This window comes from Myripristis murdjan, chromosome 23 (assembly GCF_902150065.1).
Source record: "Myripristis murdjan chromosome 23, fMyrMur1.1, whole genome shotgun sequence".
NCBI lineage: Eukaryota > Metazoa > Chordata > Actinopteri > Holocentriformes > Holocentridae > Myripristis > Myripristis murdjan.
Genome location: NC_044002.1, coordinates 25,118,462 through 25,139,698, shown reverse-complemented (window position 1 = coordinate 25,139,698; position 21,237 = coordinate 25,118,462). Strand labels below are relative to the sequence as shown.

The 21,237-nt window shown below is 44.5% G+C and overlaps 1 protein-coding gene across 1 annotated transcript in view; it reads right to left on the bottom strand.

Annotated features, from left to right (window-relative positions):
• Nucleotides 1-21,237, bottom strand: part of syn3 (synapsin III) — a 130,646-nt gene that overhangs the window by 93,842 nt on the left and 15,567 nt on the right. Inside the window, exon 3 of the mRNA XM_030045653.1 lies at nt 14,972-15,029. Coding sequence (XP_029901513.1) covers nt 14,972-15,029 — 58 coding nt within the window. The remainder of the gene's footprint in view (nt 1-14,971; nt 15,030-21,237) is intronic.

Genomic DNA, 21,237 nt, shown 5'->3' with positions numbered 1-21,237 from the left:
TAACTTTATATACCTCCCTCTGGAAAGCAGCACAACACAGACGAGGGACACCTAAGACGGAGGAGACTCGCACAATAAATTCTCCTCAGATTTCACTTCATTTCTGCATTTTTTTTTGCACAGCAGAGAAAGAGAGAGAGAGAGAGAGAGAGAGAGAGAGTTATCTGGTGAGAGGAGGTAAATTGAGTTATCGCGGCTGCGCGGCCTCCCGGACAGCGAGGCCCTTGTGAAAGGCCGGAGCCTGGCTGCCGAATGACTCAGCCGGGCTCCCAGAGTCGCCGTGAGGGAGGGGCGAGGTCACCGCTGGGAACGGGCCGTCCTGCTCGGAGAAAGACTGAGGGACAATTCAATTTGCCCTCGAATGGCTGTCACCGCGGTGCAGAGAGCCACGGAGGGTCACACCGCGGCCGGACGGACCTCAGCGCTGCCAGGAGTCCCTCTCACACGACCCGAAGCTGCGATCTCAAACGGTTTTCAGTAACGTTCCCCCTCTGAAATATTTCTTTTCAGCCAAGTTCCCCCTGACCAGTGCAAAATTTAAAAAAAAAAAGCCTCTGTAAAGAAGTTTTCATTTTCTTGTTTCTGTTTCTGCTTCTTCTTCTCTTCTTCCTCCTTATTTTCTGATACGCTTCAACCACTGATCCACTTTCAGGAGGGAAAACTAAAATGCGCTTTATCAAACTTACATTTATATTTTTATTAAACTTATTATAGCAAGGGGCGAATGATTTTAGGAATTATGCATGACTGCTGTTCCTATGTGAGATAAAAAAAAAAAAGCCCACATACCCCCTGCAGTACCCCACTGTACCACTAGGGGTACACAGACCACGATTTGAGAACCACTGATCTGAATGATGGCGTTAACACAAAAACCTCAAAAAGCTGGGAAAAAGGTGATACAAGCAAACAAATGACCAAATCATTAACCCCAGATTATAATCCCCCCACCCCAAAAAAATTGCAAGAAATATTTCAAAAATTTACAATAAAACTAGTTTTATTATTGTTATACTGGTACATGTAAATGTCAGGTCAGTGATGCTGGATCAGCTTTCTTGTGCTTAAACGTTTGGGGAAGGATTTCACAAACACTGAGGGGGGAATATAATCTCTGTCAGATTAAGGAACATGTCTGTTTGTGCTTCCTATTCATCAAAAAATATTACAAATGTGCTCCCTCAAGAAAATCTGGTCACCTGAGGAGCAAATCACCTGGTTTGGATGTGGATCAAGAAAACCAAACGTCCTCCCAGAAAATCAATCAGAAATCAGAAATCAGAAATCAGAAATCAGAAATCCTCTCAGGTCAGCTTGAGTTTTGGAGTTTGTAGCCGAGGAAACGCTCCAGCTGCTTTCCTCTCGGTGTGTCTGCGCCGTTCTTCAGAGGGGAAGCACATTTGTGTTTGAGGTCAAAGGTCAAGCCGGCTGGAGTCTAAACATATCCTCACGTTCCCCGGCGGGGGTCCGTCTCAAGGCCACCGGGTAACTCCCATGATGCCTCAGGTGCAGAGAGGCCTCGGGTGGGGTGGGGGGTGAGGGGGGGGCGTGCCGGGCAGCAGCCAGTTGACCTCTGACATCGAATGCCGCCGTTTGTTTGGCCTCGCGTCAGGATCCGGCGGCGCGGCGGGTTTCATCAGCGAGCCGCCCGCCGAGGCCGGCTGGGAAAACACGCCACCGTTTCACTGGTGTGGGAGAACTGGACATCTGAGCCTCGAACGCACTGCACCCCCCCCCAGCCCCTCCCCGCCAGCGCTGCCGCGTTAAACCGTGAAATGTTATTCTAAGAAAACACCGGAAATTAATCAGATTTAAAGGACATTTGTAGGCGCACAAAGCCGGGCCAGGAGTTCAGCTTTTGTGTTTTGCTCCGGCATTAGCAGCACATGACTGCTGAGCAAATAGGAAAACACAACCCCCCTCCCTCCGTGCGTGTGTGTGTGTGTGTGTGTGTGTGTGTATGTGTGTGTGTGAACAGCCTCACACAGGCTCAGCGTGCAGCACATCAGTACGCTGCATGTTTGCTGTTTTACCTTGGATCGAGGGCCGCTTCACTGGTTGCAGTGCCTGTACCGTTTTATTTATTTTATTTATTGAACGTGTTTTTCATGATGTCATATTTCTGTGTAAGGCGCGCTGTAAAGTCTGTTTTCACACGTTTATTATAGACACGTGGGTGGTGGTCAAAGCAAAGGCTCTGAGACTTAAAGTTAAAAAAACAAACTGAACGGCAGACCAAAAGACCTGAGTAAATGTCGAGAAGTAAGTCGAGAAATTTTACTCTGAGTGGAACGATATGGAGCCCCTGAAGGCCACACAGAGCAGAAAAAAACAGATAAGACAGGAAAAAACAGATAAACACTTTTGCATTCTTCTACTAATTTTTTTTTTTTTTTTTTTTTTTCAAGACGTATATTTCAAATCCACATGATCCACTGTGTGAATCAGAGAGCTTCAGAGCTGCTGGAAGGTTTGTTTCTTCACTTAGACGGAACCTGGCTAACGACTCCCATAGACTTCAAGTCTTTATGCTAAGCTAACAGGAAATGCTACCCATAGGAACTGAACCAGTGGACATCCAGAGGTGGACATGGTGTCCAACATCTGGTCTCAGTCTGGGGGAGTCGGGAAAAGGAGGAGGATTTTGCCCAAAACGTTGGAATATTCCTTTACTGTCTACCTGCCTTCTGGTGATTCTATAATGAAAGGAGAGCATTTTGCATAAACACCACGTTTTTAATGATGTAAAAAAACAGGCAACATGAGAAACTTCCTCTTTTTTGGAGATAAGGGGGATTTTGCCCAAAATGTTGGAGCGTTCCGTTAAAGGACATGGCCTCTCAATGAGCACGTTTACATGCTCACCTTATTCCTGGATTAACCGGAATATTCGCAATATTCCAGTTGTGCACGAGTCATGTGAACACACTGAACCAGATTAAGGTCATATTCCTGTTGGAGAGAATTCCAAATCAGACCCCTGGCATGTGCCTGTTTTATCCAGAATACTGTGCCATGTAAACTCCTTAATCTGAAAACACCCCGAACCGGAATATTCAGTCACGTCTGCGCATGCTCGATTCACGAGGAATCCTGGGGCGTCTTTGTTGCTATGGTTACTGCAAGCGGGGAGAACGACGTGGAGAACAGCAGCAAGAGCGAGTCAGCCCTGACTGCAGGCCGCAGATCGAGGAGCGGCTCAACATGGGTGGAGCTAAACGTTTGACTCCGCCCACTTGCTCAATAGCAAGCGGGCGGGAGCGGTTGCTAACCCTAACCCCAACTCAACCCTAACCCAACCCTAACCCTTCACCTAACCCTAACTTTAACCCTCACCAGATGGCGGTAGGGCGGAGTCAAACGTTTAGCTCCGCCCACATTTAGCCCAACCCCGACTGCAGTCCGCCTTCAGCTGATCAAACACTTCAGTATCATGGAGGACATCAATCTTCTTCTTCTTCATCTTCATTTCCGGCAGACCAGACGACTATACACGTACTGCTGCCCCCCGCAGGCTGAGTGTCGCATTACATAAGAGCGTGGAATACACCGAAACACAGGAACATGCCAAGTAACATGTAAACAGAATATTCCAGTTGCCACAACGAATGTAAACACCTTATTCTGAAAATGACCTTAACCAGAATATTGACCGAATCAGAATCCTTCATTCTCTCTCCTCTCCTTCATCCTTTTTAGTTAAATCAGAGAGTTTTCACAATCTGAAGAAGCAAACAGAGGTACAGCTGGCACTGCTGGCGACGTGTGTTTTTCCATGAGTTCGTGCTTGTGCAGCTTGTGTAACGCAGCTCAGGCACATTAACTCCTTATCGCACCAAACAACAGCTGGGTGACTGACAGCCGCCTGGCAGCTGGCAGCGCCGACGCAGCCGTGCAGCAGGCGTGTCGCGTTGACGGGCCTTCACAGCGCCTGACGAGTGTGAGTGTGAGTGTGTGTGTGTGTGTGAGTGAATAAGAAACAGGGCGGGCTCAGTCAATCGGCCCCTGATGGATGGAAAGCTTCAAAAAAATGATCCATGAGATCCGGCAGCTGACCGTCGCCTCACCCCAACCCGCCGGCGTCGGTCCGCGGCGCGGCGCTGTCACCGCACGCGCCTCACGCTGCGACCGGGAGCGCCGCGAGCCCCTGCTCTGCCAGCCTTTCATCTCCGCGAAGAGCGAATATTATCGGCGATATTACACCTCCCTCGCAGAGAAACGGGCCTTTCATCCGGGCGCTGCGGCCCCGTGCGCCCTCAGCGGGGGAGGAGAGGCTCCTCCTGGAACTGTCGCTTCTCCTGCCAAGTGAAGAAACACGCCGCGCTTTACTTTGTGTTGTGCAGCGCTCACACAGGCGGGAGGGGGCGTGTGTGTGTGTGTGTGTGAGGGGGGAGGAGGAGGGGGGGTGAATGCCGTAATCTCATTTAGGGACGACGAGGCGCCGGTCGAGGACGAGCACTTGGCCGCCTTCCTTTCTCTCAGCTCTTCTGCACTGAAAGAAACATCTGTGTGCAACATCTCGCCTCGCCAAGAAGGACTCTGAGACACACACACTCACACACACACATACACACACACACACTCACACACACACACATGTACATGGATTTCCAGCGTCGGTGCATCTCCAGGCCGGCGCTGACTTCTGCTGCGACCAGATTAAACCAGAAAGTGTTTTTTTTTTTTTTTTTTTTTGCTTTGTTTTTGGCAGGTCGTCTGTGATTGGTCGACTCAGGGCGAGGCGGAGCAGCCCGCTGTCATTGGTCAGTAACGGATGAAGCGGGCAGCGTGTGGAGCGACGGAGAGGTTTTTCACATCACCATGGCGACGCGCCGAGCCGCTCGTCTCGCCCTGGGAAAGGAAAACAGGAAGTGATGCGGCAGAGACAGCTCTTCTTCTTCTGCGTCTGATCTGCTGACCCGCGGGTCACATGACCCGAACAAAGCCGCCTTTCTTAGCTCGCTCACTTAAAGGGGTAATCCGTCACTTCCTCGTTTTGGTTTGTCTGGGTGACATCGTCGTTGCTAGGCGCTCATCGCCATGGTGCCTCGGCTCTGTGCTTCCCAGGGAGATCACCTGTCAATCAGACAGAGTGGGCGGGGCTTGGATTTTCCTGTTGATGGAGTTTGGCTCTCCTTTCTCTGTCGCTGCTCGTGTTTCCTGTTTTTTCGTCTCTATTATTTATTAAAAAATGGAAACGCATCACTTCCTGTGCAGCCATCAGGATGTTTCACTGCACAAACTGTTTTTTTTTTCTTCCATGATTCACTTCCAGCTTTAAAGTCTAAACTGTTGTCGCATCTTAAACTTTAATCCAGGTGTATCAAGACCATCACCAGTGGCCCCCGCTCCCCCTGGTGGTCTGTAAAGGTACTGCAGGAGGTTCCTAACCATGCATTCAACTACGGAGTCGCTTTTTTTAAATATATATATATATATCGTGTTTGTGATGACATAAATATATAAATTCAATGACTTCTCTGGAGAATGATTACAAATATCCAATCTCTGCCAAAGCTGGAATGTGTCACTAACGTCCCGTGTGAACCTGGACAGCCTAAAAATAAACACACACACCCAAAAATATTCACTTTCTGACAAATCATGTAAAAATAGTTCAGTTATAATGTTGATGAGAAAGCTTTTTTTTTTTTTTTTTTTTTTTTTTGCAGGTTCCACTGAAAAACAAAAGGGAAGTAAAAGCAGGAGGTGGAAGTAAAGCACAGAAAATCACATTTACTCACGTCACTGTAGCTGAGTAGCTTATGTGTGAACTTGTATTTTTTTTAAAGTCAGTAATTTGACTTTTCCTTCAGTCCATTTTCCGCTTGAGTTTTGTCCTTCACTTCATTTTAAACCAGATCCATCACAGAGAACAGATGATCAGTGACAGACTGTGGAACCTTTCACAATAAAAGCTCAGTCAGCGAAGGCGAGAAGAGGAACCTGCTTCTACTTTCTGTCATTTTCCAAATTTCACAATAAAAGCTGCACCGTGAAAAACTGCAGTGAGGACCGTTTAGATTCAAGTCTACAGAGTCCTCACTGCAGTTGAGTGTAATGTCCCTTTAAAATCATGCAGTGTGCAGCGTGTTCTCTCCTCCTTTTCTAACTGCATGGAAAAGATCCCAGCTAACACAGTTACTGTTTGGAAAAAGGAGCTCAGTCACTTTTACTGCCAGGACATTTGACATGAGACACTTTGGACTTTTACTGCAGGACATTTTTACTGCACTACTTCTACTTCTACTGCAGTCACATACCAGCAGAGGAACAGTACTTCTACTTCTACTGCAGTCACATACCAGCAGAGGAACAGTACTTCTACTTCTACTGCAGTCACATACCAGCAGAGGAGCAGTACTTCTACTTCTACTGCAGTCACATACCAGCAGAGGAACAGTACTTCTACTTCTACTGCAGTCACATACCAGCAGAGGAACAGTACTTCTACTTCTACTGCAGTCACATACCAGCAGAGGAACAGTACTTCTACTTCTACTGCAGTCACATACCAGCAGAGGAGCAGTACTTCTACTTCTACTGCAGTCACATACCAGCAGAGGAACAGTACTTCTACTTCTACTGCAGTCACATACCAGCAGAGGAACAGTACTTCTACTTCTACTGCAGTCACATACCAGCAGAGGAACAGTACTTCTAAGGAGGACAATTCCTGAGTCACAACCTGTTAAAAATTCCTTTTATATTTTAATAAGAGGTTTATTGATCATTTTCCTGCACTACAACACCTGTCAAAAAGCACAGACGGTGTTGAGGCTCGTGTGCAGCAGCAGCAGCAGCAGTATTGTTATTATTGGTAAAACAATTTACAGGCAGCCACATTTAGCCTGAGGGACCTGCGGCTGCACAGTAAACACGGCTGCCGGCAGCTCATCTGGAATCTTCCGCTGTATTTTTAGGCGTGTGCTAATCTGTCAGCGAGGTTCAGGTGGTTCAGGTGCCTCGTGTCAGGGTCGCCGCTCCGACCTGAGAACACGAGCCAGACGGTTTGTCCTCCGGGAAGAACAACGTGAAGAGGAGCGGTCGAACTGAAGCTACATTTACAGTAAATCAACATATGAATAGAATGCGTTTTCTGATTTGTTTTGGAATACACAGAAGAATTGAACAGATAAAGACAATATCAGTATCAGGCCTCAAGTGAAAAATCCAGTTTTGTGTCAGTTTAGTGTTTCTTACTGAGGTTGTAGTTTGCACAGGTCTTGTACTGGACTACATTGTACTAAGTGCTGTTTCCGATTTTTTGTCCTCTATATTTAAATATAATGAAGAGGGACAGAATAGTGGAAACAGCTGTCAGTAAAGTGCAGCACAAACTATGAGCTCAATGCCAAACACAGAAGTGAATGAACACCTCTGTTACCGTGACAACAAGACAAGCTGAGCATTGTAGGCAGCAGGAGAGGAAACTTTATGGCACAACAACTGGATTAGATTAGATTAGACTGTACAGGTGGAGCTGATGAAGTGTGTATCTGTACTGCTTGAACTCAAAAATACAACAACAAAACATTTCAAAATTTGTTTTGGTGATATTTTTGACGAGCAGCACTTGACTTGGCGACAGATTATACTTCTGACTTCCTGTCCTGGCAGAAGAAAAGTGACATGAAGAAGCAGCTTTTTCCCACGAGTGTGTCCGCAGACCACAGCCGGGCCACATTTAACCACATTCAGCTTTCTGCTCTCACACAAACGCTCATTATAATCCCGTCAACACTGCTGCTGCTGCTAATTGCTGTTCCACTGATTGGTGGGGATGCAGCTTTTTATATTTTTTATTTTGTTTCAGTGTAAGACCAGAAAGCTGTTGATGAAGCTCGCTCCGGTCCACATGGAGCCTCTTATCGTGTGGCTTCCCTCCATCTAAATATAGATGTTTTCCTGCGACAAAAAAGTCCCTCTTTTATTGCTTCAGTGTTTTAGTTGCTATGACAAAAAAAAAAACTGAGATGAAACAACCTTTAACCCTTTAGAACCTGAACAAATTCCACAGAATTAGAACAAAAACATGAAAACAAGACAGGAAAAATGCAAGAATATTACTATGAAAATGCCACAAAATTACTAGAAAAAAAAGTTACCATAAATCACCAAAAATAAAATAATAAAGAATAATAAAATAAAATTAGCTACACATGAGCAGAAAATTAGCAAAGACCAGAACATTTGCAAAAAAAATGTCAAATTAATTACCATTATATTTATAATTATTATATTTGTATATAAAAATTGCAAGAATATTACCATAAAATTAATTAAAACTTTGAAAAAAAAATTACAAAAGATAATCATGAAAATTTTAGGACAAGGAATAAATAAATAAATAGATAAATAGATAAATAAATACAGACATTAAAAAAAATTTAAATAGCGTAAAAAGGCTTCAAAGTCTTCAAAAGCTTCACGGGTTTAGAACCAAATGTGGTTTCGGTGTAGCTGTTAGAGAAATCAGGACTAACTGCTTCCCTCGTGTGCGAACAAAAGTCTGACGGGAGAAATTTTAATATTTTGCGTTCAGTTTCATCGGCAGCTCTTCAGCGAGAGCGCGGGCTGCAGAACAGAGGCTCGCTGTTGAGCGTGAACTTCCTCTCGCTGCTCAGCCACATCCTGATGCAGCTGAGAGATCTGGAGTGCAGTGCTGCGTTCAGGCACATCCCGGAGAATTTATTAGCCGGTAATCACTCCCACCTTGTGAACAGAGAAATAATCCGGTGAAGCAGCGCGCGGGGAAATCGGAGGCAGATGCACAGCTGAACCATCCATCCTGAGCAACCAGATGCCCAAAAAAAACAAGTAAACATGTTGCTCCCCAACAAGAGTACAGCCCCCCCCGCCCCCGTCACACCACCCTCCACTGTGAACAAACGGATGAATGAAAGTCAACAGAGCTAATATTCCTAGCCCAGAATCTGTAATAAAGCTCACAACAGGAAGTGGGCGTGGCCTCGTGATGACCAATATGTCGGCAGCAACACGCCGAGTGAGAGGACACCCCACATGACCGCCTTTGAGGAACTACAAAAGTGGGCGTGGCCTGGTAGGAAGTGGGTGTGGCCCGATCAGTGTGAAACGTGAATAAGTTGTTCGAACTCGACTCAAATTTATTGTTATGGCACCCTTCATCCGAACATGCAGCCTAAAGTGCTGCACATTGCAAGAATAAAAGAATATAGAAATAAAATAAAATAAAATAAAAATAAAAACAGTAGAAAACAATTAAAAAAAAAAAAATACGCTACACCAAAAATTACAACTGTAAAAACTATTAAATGTTAAACACAAATAATTAAAAGTCAATAGAGGTAAAATAAACTCAAGGATGAAAATAAACATGAAAACCAGTGATTAAACTGAAAAACTATAACATTACTCCAAAATAAAAGCCACATTGAAAAGATCTGTCTTTAGTTTCCTTTTCAGAACACTAAGTGAGCTTGTCGGTCTGGTATCCGGGCAGTTTGTTCCACAGTTCAGGGAAATAAAAAACAGAAGGCAGCCTCACCGGTGGTTTTCTAGGACACACACAGAGTACTTAAAGAGCCCATGAAGGGGACTTTTACTTTGTTGATTTGATGTATTTCCTGTGAGTATTGGCGGGACATGGTGCAGGGAAGGATCATTCACAAGTGCAAACCAACGGGATCTCAGTTTGGAGTGGAACCGAGTTTTATTTTGAAGGGTTGAGGTGGATGAGAGGGGATGTTTACAGATTTGTGAAGGTTTTATTGGTTGAAATTTTAATTTAGAGCCACTAGTTCAGGATGATGTCACTGTTTAAGATGCAGGGGGCGTGGCCCTACCAAAAAAGTCACCACAAAATTTAGACGCAAGGTTTACCTCAGGCCAAGAAACAACATATTGACTTCTCACAACTGATTGGACCACACCCACTTCCTCATTGGTCACGCCCACCTCCTCCAAGGACACACCCACTTCCCTTTTTTTCTCCAAAGAGGGCCTTGTGGGGTGTCCACTGACTCGGCATGTTGTGTCTATTAACAGCAGCATGTAGATCAGTGTGAAAAGTAAAAGTAGTTGTTATGAAGAACGGTTAAATTCCCGCCGCATTAACCTGTATGTGATGTCGTAGCTCTGACTGCTCCATGTCCTGTTGGCCGGTTTCCACTCTAACAGCAGCACGTCTGATGTTCTGCATGGAAAAGCGTCTTCTGCAAAGGAACTCTTATTGCAGTGCAATAAAAATATAAAGTAGTGAGATTTCCCTCTGAAATGAAGAGAAGTGTCACCGAATGGAAATACCCGAAGGTGCAGTTATTTTTCCTCGTCTAGTCCCAGGTTTTTCCAAAATAAGTTACGTAACATGTTGAAAACTCTCACTGGGACAGAGCGGGGAAGAGGTGTGTTGTGGAGAGGAGAAGAGCGTCCAGGAAAATAGTGAGTTTCATCATCAGGCTCGTCGCTCTCCTGGATCTGGAGCGTTACCGTGACTCACCGGCGGCTCCTCGGCTCCGTGATGTACGAGCGCTGACCTCGTGCACCGGCACATTAACTCTGCTTTTAAAACCGCAGGGGATTAAGCTGACACACGGAGCGACAGCGAGACAGGTTAATATAAAACTCCCGGCTCTGTTTGTCACATTAACCTTTAGCGTATTGGAAACTTTCTGTACTTGGCGTTCGCTTGAAGTTATGAGTCAACAAGGAGGCCCTCTGCACAGCGCCGCATTCTTTTCACATCGTTTTCAACGGGGAGAAAAAATGCAGTGTGGTGCAGTCAAAGCTTGTTTACGGCAGCCACAACACCCAGCACTGCAGCCCAAAACAGATTTCAATTCACAGCACAATTCACTCAAAACCACAAACAGCGTATTTGTTGTATTTGTTTGGTGCCAAATGAAAGGGAAACCGTGGAAACAGGCCGAAAAACATCTAAATGTCACTTAAAAATGGCTCGTGTAAATAGTAAAGACTGATTCCCAGCTGTGGACTCATAATTCCACTGTGACGTTTACTGGGAATTATCAGATTCCTCAGTCAGAGACTCCTCTGACCTCTGATGCCAGGCTCCAAAAGCGAGATTATATCCGGGATTTTCCACAGATAAATTTTGGGGATTAGAGAGGAATCGGCACTCGTCGGTGAGTCTGACAGTGGCCTTGAGCTGCGGCAGTTTTCAAACACACGCAAAAAAAGGAGGATAAGTGAGCGCTGCATGGCTCCTCAATCAGGCAAACGAGAAGGAGGAGCTCTTTAGAGAGAGTTAGAGCATCTCCTTTATAAATGAACTTCCTGTGTGGAGTATGACCGGCAAACATCCATGGAAAACTGTTGAAAAAATATGGAAATAATTGAAAGTAATACTAAAACAGTAAAGGCTTTCCCACGGCGCTGACACTCAACTATGCAATTATGCAACGGCGAATGTTATCGTGAAAATCATGACAATGGAGAACAAAAAGCTCATCTGAGACCGCCGCCCTCGTGCATCCTCACCGTGTTGTTTCACTCAGGCGATAGACACGCGGACGACGCGGTGAAAAATACGACTTCGATACCAAAGCTGGAGCTGAAATAAAGAAATAAAGAAAAGGAGTACAGGCCACCGGACACTAAAGAGAAACCGAACGGCTGTCACGTCATGCTCCCCTCATGTGTGTTCACATTTATCCTCATGAATCCCAGTTGGTTTGATTGGATGAAAATAATTGTTAGATTCCTTCAATATTGCAGGTAAAACATGTGCGGCTTACCAACCTGCTGCTGTAAATATCATCATGCTCAAGTTTCAAACATGCTGAATTAGCGTTATGTGTGTTACGGTCCACATTCTGATGATGATGATGATGATGATGAGCATGAAGAGCCGCCGCAAAACTCAGTGAAATGTGAACGCCACTTTAAATCTCGCTGCTGCAAGGAGTTATGGGACGGCATCATCTCCTTTCCTTTGGCTAATAAACGCTCCTCCTGTGCTGAAGGGTTCTCAAATGCAGGTGCATGTGCCCCTAGCGGTACGTTGGAGTACTGCAGGGGGTACATGAGAAAAAAATTAAAAGTATGGAGTCATGCATAATTCCTAAAATAATTAACCTATGGTATAATAAGCTCAATAAAAAAAAATAAAATGTTTGATAAAGCTCATTTTATATCCAGTTTTCCCTCCGGGTTTGAACCAGGCTGACCTTCTGTATATCGGATTTTTTTTTTTTTTTTTTTTTTTTCCCACCTGTAAGGAGGTGGTTGGCTGAAAAAAAAATTTCAATGGGGGAACATTAATGAAAAAGTTTGAGAACCACTGATTTAGAGAACTGGAGCAGACCACTGAGATGGGAACCTTCCTGAGCAAAAAAAAAAAAAAAAAAAAAAAAAATCAGACTGCGGCCTGGATGCTGGTGTCTGTTGATGTAAGTTTTGATGCAAAGGGTCTCTCTCTCTCTCTCTCTCTCTCTCTCTCTCTGGGCTTTTTATCATCATCTTCTAAAAAGGTTTCAGCACGTTTGCTAACTTTTCTCACAGCGATCGGGTTTCCGTCGTGCTGAACAGCCGACGAGGCGTCTGACCTGGCTGGGCGAGGCCGGCCGCTCAAGGCCAATTAGCCACTGACCCGTCCGCTGACTGAGGACTGAGGGCTTCTGGGAAACAGCGGTGGGTCTATGTAGGTCAACGCGGAGGCTCCCGAGGCTCGACCGCCCCCCCGCCCGCCTCCTCGCTGTTGATTTAGGGCGTCTAATTAGCTGCACTGCATGTTTTCGTTGGGGTTCGATAGCTGAATCCGTCTCACAGCTCACATCACAGAAAAAAAAATCTTGATTCCAGCTGCGGATGCTTTTTTTTTTGGGGGGGGGGGGGGGGGGGGGGGGGGTTCCTTCTCCCATAAAATCCCAGCGCTCTGTATCAAAGACAAGTCCAGCCTCAACAATGGCTTGCAGATGTATAGGGCGGGAAAAAAAGACATGAGATGCTATCGACCCACTGTAAATACTGTACGTCTAGACCTAACACGCAGCACTTCTATGAATATCCATCGCCACAGCTCGTCTGGGTTAAAAGCGGCGTGCTGCACTGGACGGTCATTAATGGAGCCAATAATCTTTTGTCACATTGAAATTTTCGTACAGTCTAGTCTGCTATTTCCAGGCGGCATGGCAGAGGTTGGCCGTGGTGACTCATCACTGTGGGACTGATACTCCCCGAAAACTTGGCAAATCGTGGTTTGGGTTATAAATAAACCTTTCTCAGAGGCAGAGCGGCTCCAGAGGCCGAGATAATCTCTGGCATTCGATTTCTGAGCAGCGGCACAGTCAAGAGGTACGAGTGCTGCAAAAATCATAAAAAAAAAAAAAAAAATCTCCATCTTAACAAGTCATTTAGATTCATCTTCAGCAGTAACATCTTGTTTTTTGTTTTTTTTTTCTCCCAACAGGGTCGACAATCTGCCAGCAGGATGAGATAATCTCATTGATTTCCAACGCTCATCAACTCGCTCCCGGGATTTTCCTGCATCATGTGTCTTTTTCTTGATCCCAGCGGCTGATCTGCCTCATTCTGCCTCGTTTCAACACATTTGTATTTGTTCCCAGAAATAAATAAAGTGAAACAAGTGAAACTGCACTGGAAACAAGTGGGATTATCTTTTTTTTTTTACCTTGTTTGAAGAGAAACAAGGTATCGGGGTTTGATGTGAACCCTGATTAGGAGACTACATGACTTGTTATTTTTTTACAGTGCAGCAGCTGATAAATCACAAGTATTAGACAAGCACTGCTAAAAAATATATATAAAAATCGTAAAACCTTAATAGACAGACAGACAGGTGGACAGACAGACAGGTAGACAGATATTCAGGCTGTGGCACTGAAACGATGGTTAGTTGGTACCAAACAGTACTACAAATTGGTGCTCAAGCAGAAGTACTCTTACTGTGATGATATTTTACTTAAGTAGTAGTACTGATGTAAAAATCTACTGTGAAGTTACAGTAAAAAGAACCTCATTTGGAATGTAGTAAAAAGTTACTGAGTTACAGAACGAGAGCACAAAGTCCAAACTGGATTCTTTCCACTGAAAATTTGGAAATTAAAAAAAAAGAGTGCACCAAAAAAAAAAAAAAAAATTAAATAAAGACAGATTACTCTTCTAATCTTTGCAAACCAGCCCTTTATTGTGAAAGGCCCCACAGTCTCTCACTTTATGAAGGTCTAGGTCCTGATGCTTCAGAGAGTGTGTTTGTACTCTGTGATGGAGGGGAGCTCAGTGCAACACTTCAGCAAAAGGGTAAAAATAAAATGACACAAAAAGCTCCTTTATTAGAGTAATTTGAGTAAATGTAATTAGTTACTTCCAAGAAAATCTCCCCACACCATCACAGCAGCTCCTGAGCCGCCGATCCAAGGCAGGAGGGAGCCACGTTTTCACGATGAAATCCAGACTCATCAGACCAGGTGATGTTTCTCCAACCTCCTGCTGTGCAGTGTTGGTGAGTCGAGTGAACTGCAGCCTCAGCTTCCTGTCGCTGGTGAGTTCTTCTTCTTCTGCTGCCTCAAGGTTCCTCGTGTTCCTTCAGAGATGTTCTCCTGCAGACCTCGGCTGGAACCAGAGCTTATCTGAGTTCCTGTTGCCGTTCTATCAGCTCCAACCAGCCTGGCCGTTCTCTTGTGACCTCTGGCATCAACACGGCCAGAGAACCGACACGATGCTTCCTCTTTTTCTAAACCCTGGAGGTTGTGGGTGAAAATCCCAGCAGATCAGCAGCTTCTGAAACACTCATCCCAACAACCACGCCATGTTCAGAGTCACTTAAATCACCTTTTCTCCCCGCTCTGAAGCTCGGTTTGATCTCCAGCAGATCGTCTTAACCGTGTCTACAGGCCTGAATGCACTGAGTTGCTGCCGTGTGATTGGCTGATCGGATATTTGTGTTAACGAGTAGCTCAACAGGTGTGCCTGATAAAGTGGATGTGCAGAAATGTATTCATGTTCATACCTGCTCCACCCGGATCTCGTACTCCCCGTTGAGCTTCTTCCCCCGGAAATACTTCGCCCTGCAAAGACAAACACAGACAAGCTGAGGGAAACGACAGAAAACTGATTTGTTTACGATGCACATGAAGTTTGCCCAGCGTCAGGGCCATCGCTGGTGAAATGATCACGCCGACAGATAAACGTCTCAGTGTGCAGGCAGCGTGTAGCCCTCCTGTGTGCACGTGTTTTCCATTTGCAGTGGCAGAGAGCGAGCAAGCCGGCGGGCGGGCGGGCGAGCGAGCGGCTCCTGCTCCAAACAGCAGCCACAGTCAAAACAACCTTAAAATATCTTTTGTTTATTTGATTGAAGGAGAGCTGAAATTTCAACAGTCCTTCCAAAATACCTTGTGACCGGGCGAAATCATGACTCACTTTTTCCATGATTACAGAGCGTGACCTCGCGGGGCGCGCGGCGAGCGGAAAGGCCTCCGCGCACGGCAAAGGTGCTTTTAATGATCTGAACAATCTCCTAAACACACACTTTGTTTATTTGTTTGTTTGTTTGTGTGTGTGTGTGTCCTGTGGTTTCCTGGCGTGTCTGCAGCCTGCGGTCAAAGTGAAACTAGACATTATGATCCCAAACACGAGTCTTTTAAAGAGAAACCAAACCCCAGACCTGCAGCTGTGTGAAGCCTGACCCCTGCTGGTGAAAAGCAGAATGACTGGATGGTGACATCACCTGCCCCCAAACACCAGGAGCCACTGACACACACACACACACACACACACACCTAACCTAACACTAACCCTAACCCTAGAAGTACTGTTCCTCTGCTGGTATGTGACTGCAGTAGAAGTAGAAGTACTGTTCCTCTGCTGGTATCTGACTGCAGTAGAAGTAGAAGTACTGTTCCTCTGCTGGTATGTGACTGCAGTAGAAGTAGAAGTACTGTTCCTCTGCTGGTATGTGACTGCAGTAGAAGTAGAAGTAGTGCAGTAAAAATCTCCTGCAGTAAAAGTCCAAAGTGTCTCATGTCAAATGTCCTGGCAGTAAAAGTGACTGAGCTCCTTTTTCCAAACAGTAACTGTGTTAGCTGGGATCTTTTCCCTGCAGTTAGAAAAGGAGGAGAGAACACGCAGCACACTACATGCTTTTAAAGGGGCATTACACTAAAACTGAAGGGAGGACCCTGTGTAAAGTGCTTTGTATAAAGTTAACTCTACTGAACCTGCTGGGTCCACAAAGAACTTTCTGGAAAAATTGTTCAATAAAGCACCAAAAAGAACCATTTTTGATGGTTCTCTGAGGCACCATTGGGCTAAAAGGTTCTTTCAGGAACCCAAAATGGTTCTTCTATGGCATCAAAGGCCAAGGAAACAGCTCCTGTCCAGCGAGCTGAGCGCTGAGTGTCTCTCTCTCTCTCTCTCTCTCTCTCTCTCACACACACACACACACACACACACTTCCCTGAAACACAGCAGCACTGTCCAGGGACTCTGGAAACCACTAGAATTCACACTAGAAACTGTGTGTGTGTGTGTGTGTGTGTGTGTGTGTGTGGAGGCTGTATAGGAATCACATCAATTCACCAGCTCATATGCTGCCCTTCAGATTAAAAGCCACCTGATTATCACAAGGAATATAGGAGGAAAAACGCTGCAGGCATCAGCAGAAACTGCAGAGGAGAGAACACACACACACACACACACACACACACACACACTGTGTTTATGCATATTTTTCTTGTCATGCTGTCTCTCTCACACATGCACGGCTGTGTTTCACCCCAGGGGTCAAAGGTCACTGTGAGGCTCCTCTGCAGTTTGAAGCTGCAGCAGCGGCTCAGTGTCTCTGGTCTCAAGTACATCCATATAAATATATAGTTTACATTTGTTTCCTATATATTAATATTTTTAGTATGGTTTTAGATGTATTTATTCTATTATATCTATTATTCATACTATCTATTCATACTATTTCCTAGTTGGTTATATATTTTTAAAATTATTTTAACATTATTTCTTTTTTCTTTTTTTCTTTTTAAAATTATCTTCTATTTATTAATTAATTTATGTATTTTTAAAGACACTCTGCACTTCCTCTCTTCATCAGCCAAAGTAGCATTTTTTAAAAAATATATTTTTAAAAAGGGAGTATTTTTATAATAGAAAATAATAGAATGCAGACAGAGGTCAGCAGGTGATCTGTGACTGGATGACAGAGAAAATAATGCAAAATACAGAGAGAGTGACAGACGAGTGTTCAGCTGCCGGGAGGCGGGCGTCGAGCTTCCAGAGGACTGATGCTGGTTTGGTCCTGCAGGCCGTGAATCTTCAGGACGGCTGACCTACATTCTGCAGGCGGCGCCCTCTCCCCCTCTCCCCCCCGCCCCCCCGCCGCCGCACAGCCGCGTTTCAAGGCGCCGCAAAACATGTCGTCACCCCAAATGATCGATTGAATTTACGGGCTGCCCGGCTGGCCGGCCCGAGCGCGGGGCCAAAAGTAAACACCCAGAGGAGCGGGCCTCCCCGTCCCGGGCCGGCACACACCCTCTGCATAAACACCGAGCGGGGCTCCGCCGGCTTTTACGGGCCGCTAGCAGAGAGCGCATGAGTCACACGGCGAGCCGGCGAGCATCGTCTTCACGTCTGAACGGACACTCAGCCTCCGTCTGCAGCGCTCACGTCGCTCTCTCCTCCAGCACGGCTTTCAAAACCTGCCAGTGGGATGAGATAATCCCACCTGTCTCCAGCAAACGTCCCGGGACAAGGACGAATGGGATGAAACCAACGAGGCACATCAGCCACGAGGATCGAGACACAGACACTGGATGCAAGAAGATTCTGGAAACGAGTTTTTACATCATTAAAAACATGATGTTTATGAAAAATGATCTTGTTTCATTATAGAATCACCAGAAGGCAAGTAGACTGTAAAGGAATATTCCAACATTTTGGGTAAAATCCTCCTTGTCCTTTTCCCGACTCCCCCAGACTGAGACCAGATGTTGGACACCATCTCCACCTCTGGACGTCCACTGGTTCACTTCCTATGGGTAGCATTTCCTGTTAGCTTAGCATAAAGACTTGAAGTCTATGGGAGTCGTTAGCCTGGGTCAGCTCTGAAGCCGTCTGATCCGTCATTTTTCACGTTGTGCGGCTGAATTCGGGGAAACGTGTGTGAAATGATGCACGAGACGCGCAGATCTTTTCTGTTTGATGTGATTCTGCAGCCGCATCAGGATCCACTGCCTCCTTTTCACCTCTTTCACCGCTTTTTAGGGTTTTTTCAGTTTTTGTTTTTGTTTTTTTGACAGCCTCTTCTTGTGTCTCTCTGACAGGTGGAGACACAAAACGCTCAGCCAGAGAGACGCTCAGAGGAAAGAGCAAACAGAGAGAGAGAGAGAGAGAGACAGAGAAACAGAGAGAGAGAGAGAGAGAGAGAGAGAGAGAGAGAGAGAGAGAGACAGAGAGAGACAGAGAGAGAGAGAGGAGAGAGAGAGAGAGACAGAGAGAGAGAGAGAGAGACAGAGAGAGAGAGAGAGAGACAGGGACCAGGCGATGCTCTGTGCTCTTGTATTGTGCGTCGCTCAGATCGGAGGCCCGGCCTGTCAGCAGGACCGGCCTGTCGCCACGGAAACCTGCAGACTCTCCACTGGAATGACGCGCACACACACACACACACACACACACACACACACACACACACACACACACACACACACACACACACACACACACACACACACCGCTGCCAGCAGGATCAGCTACAGGCTGCAAGGAACCAAACTGCATCTACACAGATTTTTCTTTTTCTTTCTCAAACTTTCAGGTCGGAGGTTCAGATGTGAGGCAGCAGAGAGAGAGAGAGAGAGAGAGAGAGAGAGAGAGAGAAAGAGAGAGAGAGAGAGAGAGAGAGAGAAACAAGGAAACAGGAAGATCAAACAGGAAGATCCAATCGGAGCAAACAGGAATCATCAGGCACACAAATACACATACAAAAAAACCTCACGATTTAGGATAATAAAAAATATTTTTAAAAATTGCATGACATAACAATAATAATAACAATAATAAGAATGTATTAAATGTAAAAAGAGGAAAATTAAACATGAATTGGGATAATTATTAAAATATTAACATATTTTAAAAATATATGAATATATGAATATAAATACATATAAACACACAGCATATAAAAAACATAAAAACAAGGATAATAAAATGAAAAAATTAATAAACAGTCACCTGTTTGACACTTCCTACAGAGCAAACACCAAAAACAACATGATTTAGGAAAATAAAAATACTTAAATAATAACAAAAATAATAATAATAATAAGAAGAAGAAGAAGAACAATAACAAAAACAACGATGATGAAATTAAAAAAGAAAAAAAGAAACATTATTTAGCAATATAAAATCATTTATACTACTACTACTACTGTTACTACAAATAATAATCCTAACAAAAAATAAATAAATAAATAATAAACCAAAGTTCTGAGATCAAGCATGCCCGAGATCAGAGGGCAGCGGTGCATTTCTGTACTTCCAAAATGTGGGAAAGCAGACGAACGAGTTCACCACACAGTTTTTACTGGATAAAAAAACAATCAAATTCCCAGCCACGTCGTTTTCTCAGCGGCTTCATGTCGCTTCATGACAGCACAGCAGACAACGACCGCAGCCTCTGCTGTCTGTCAGACGGCACCTGAACGCACCATCAGGGCCCAAAACCTCCTGAAAAGCCAACATAACAGTGCTGCTGCTTTCAGGAAAACTCATGTGGAGGACTTTATTCCGCTGATGGAAAACTGGAGTGAAGAAAGTGTGAAGGCTCTGAAAGTTCATGTTCATATCGTCGTGGAATGAATGGAGGAAAGGGAGGAGGAGTGATGTGGCAGCTCTGAAACCCCACGGCTCGCTCTGGGAGGAGAGCAGAGGAACGTGACCAGAGACTCGAGCTTGTGACGTCATAATTTAGAGATTAAAGAGTTAATCTGGCTTCTGGTTTGGAGCGAAGCTGAACACACAGATGACGTCTGACAGGAATCAGAACCACAACGTGACCACCTGCAGCATCCAGGGTGATCTGGATTTGAGTTTGAGTTTGAGTTTGAGGTTGAGGTTGAGTTTAAGTTTGAGTTTGAGTTTGAGTTTGAGTTTGAGGTTGAGTTTAAGTTTAAGTTTGAGTTTGAGTTTGAGTTTGAGTTTGAGTTTAAGTTTGAGTTTGAGTTTTGACTTTAAGTTTGAGTTTAGGTTTAAATTTGAGTTTAGGTTTAAGTTTGAGTTTTGACTTTGACTTTGAGTTTGCGTGATGTGTTTCCGTCTGCGGTGCAAAACGTGTCTCTGCTGCTCCTGCAGGCGTCACATCTGCTTTCATTTCACACAGAAATCCTGCAACTTTAAACACATTCCCATGTGAGGCTGACTGGACCGTGTGTGTGTGTGTGTGTGTGTGTGTGTGTGTGTGTGTGCCTGTCAGCATGGCCTCCTGTTCCAGCAGCATCACAAGAAAAAGCTTCACAGGAACATCCAGATGTGATGTGCTGGCGCCCCCTGCTGCCCAACCCGCTCAGACAAACTGCAGACTGACAGGGAGCTTCACTTTCTGGCTCTGCCTGAACTACAGCGCCACCCAGTGGCCAGTAAGGGAAAATAAAAGAAAATAAAAAAATAAAAAGGATTCAATTAAATTACATTAAATTGAATTAATTCAATAAAAATAAACTAAACTAAAATTAAATCAAAGTAATGAATTAAAGTTAAACTGAATTACATTAAACTGCATCAAATTCAGTAAAAATAAACTGAAACTAAAAAATTAAATAAAATATAAAATAAAATGGATTTATCAATTCAATAAAATCAACTAAATTAAACTAAAATAAAATAAAAATTTTAAATATTATCATTAAAATTTCCACTGCATTAAAATAAAATGAATTACATGAAAGTTCATCAAAATAAAAATAAAAAAATAAGTTGAATAAGTTAGATTAAATTAAAATAAAATAAGGAAAAAAGAAATAAAAAAATCAAATCTCAGAGGCAAATTTAAATATGTAAATTTATCTTCCTGATTCTCATAACACCGCTCACTGAAACCTGAAATTAAACTTGATTACTTTTTTCAGCCTCTCTCTCCTCTGTGATCGAGTCACACCGCTGTTATAAAAAACTGATTTTACACGTATTCTTCCTTTAATCCAGACACCAGGCTGCCAGGATGGAGGGTTTGATTCCCACTGGGACGTCCTGCTCTGGAAATGGATAATGTTTTAC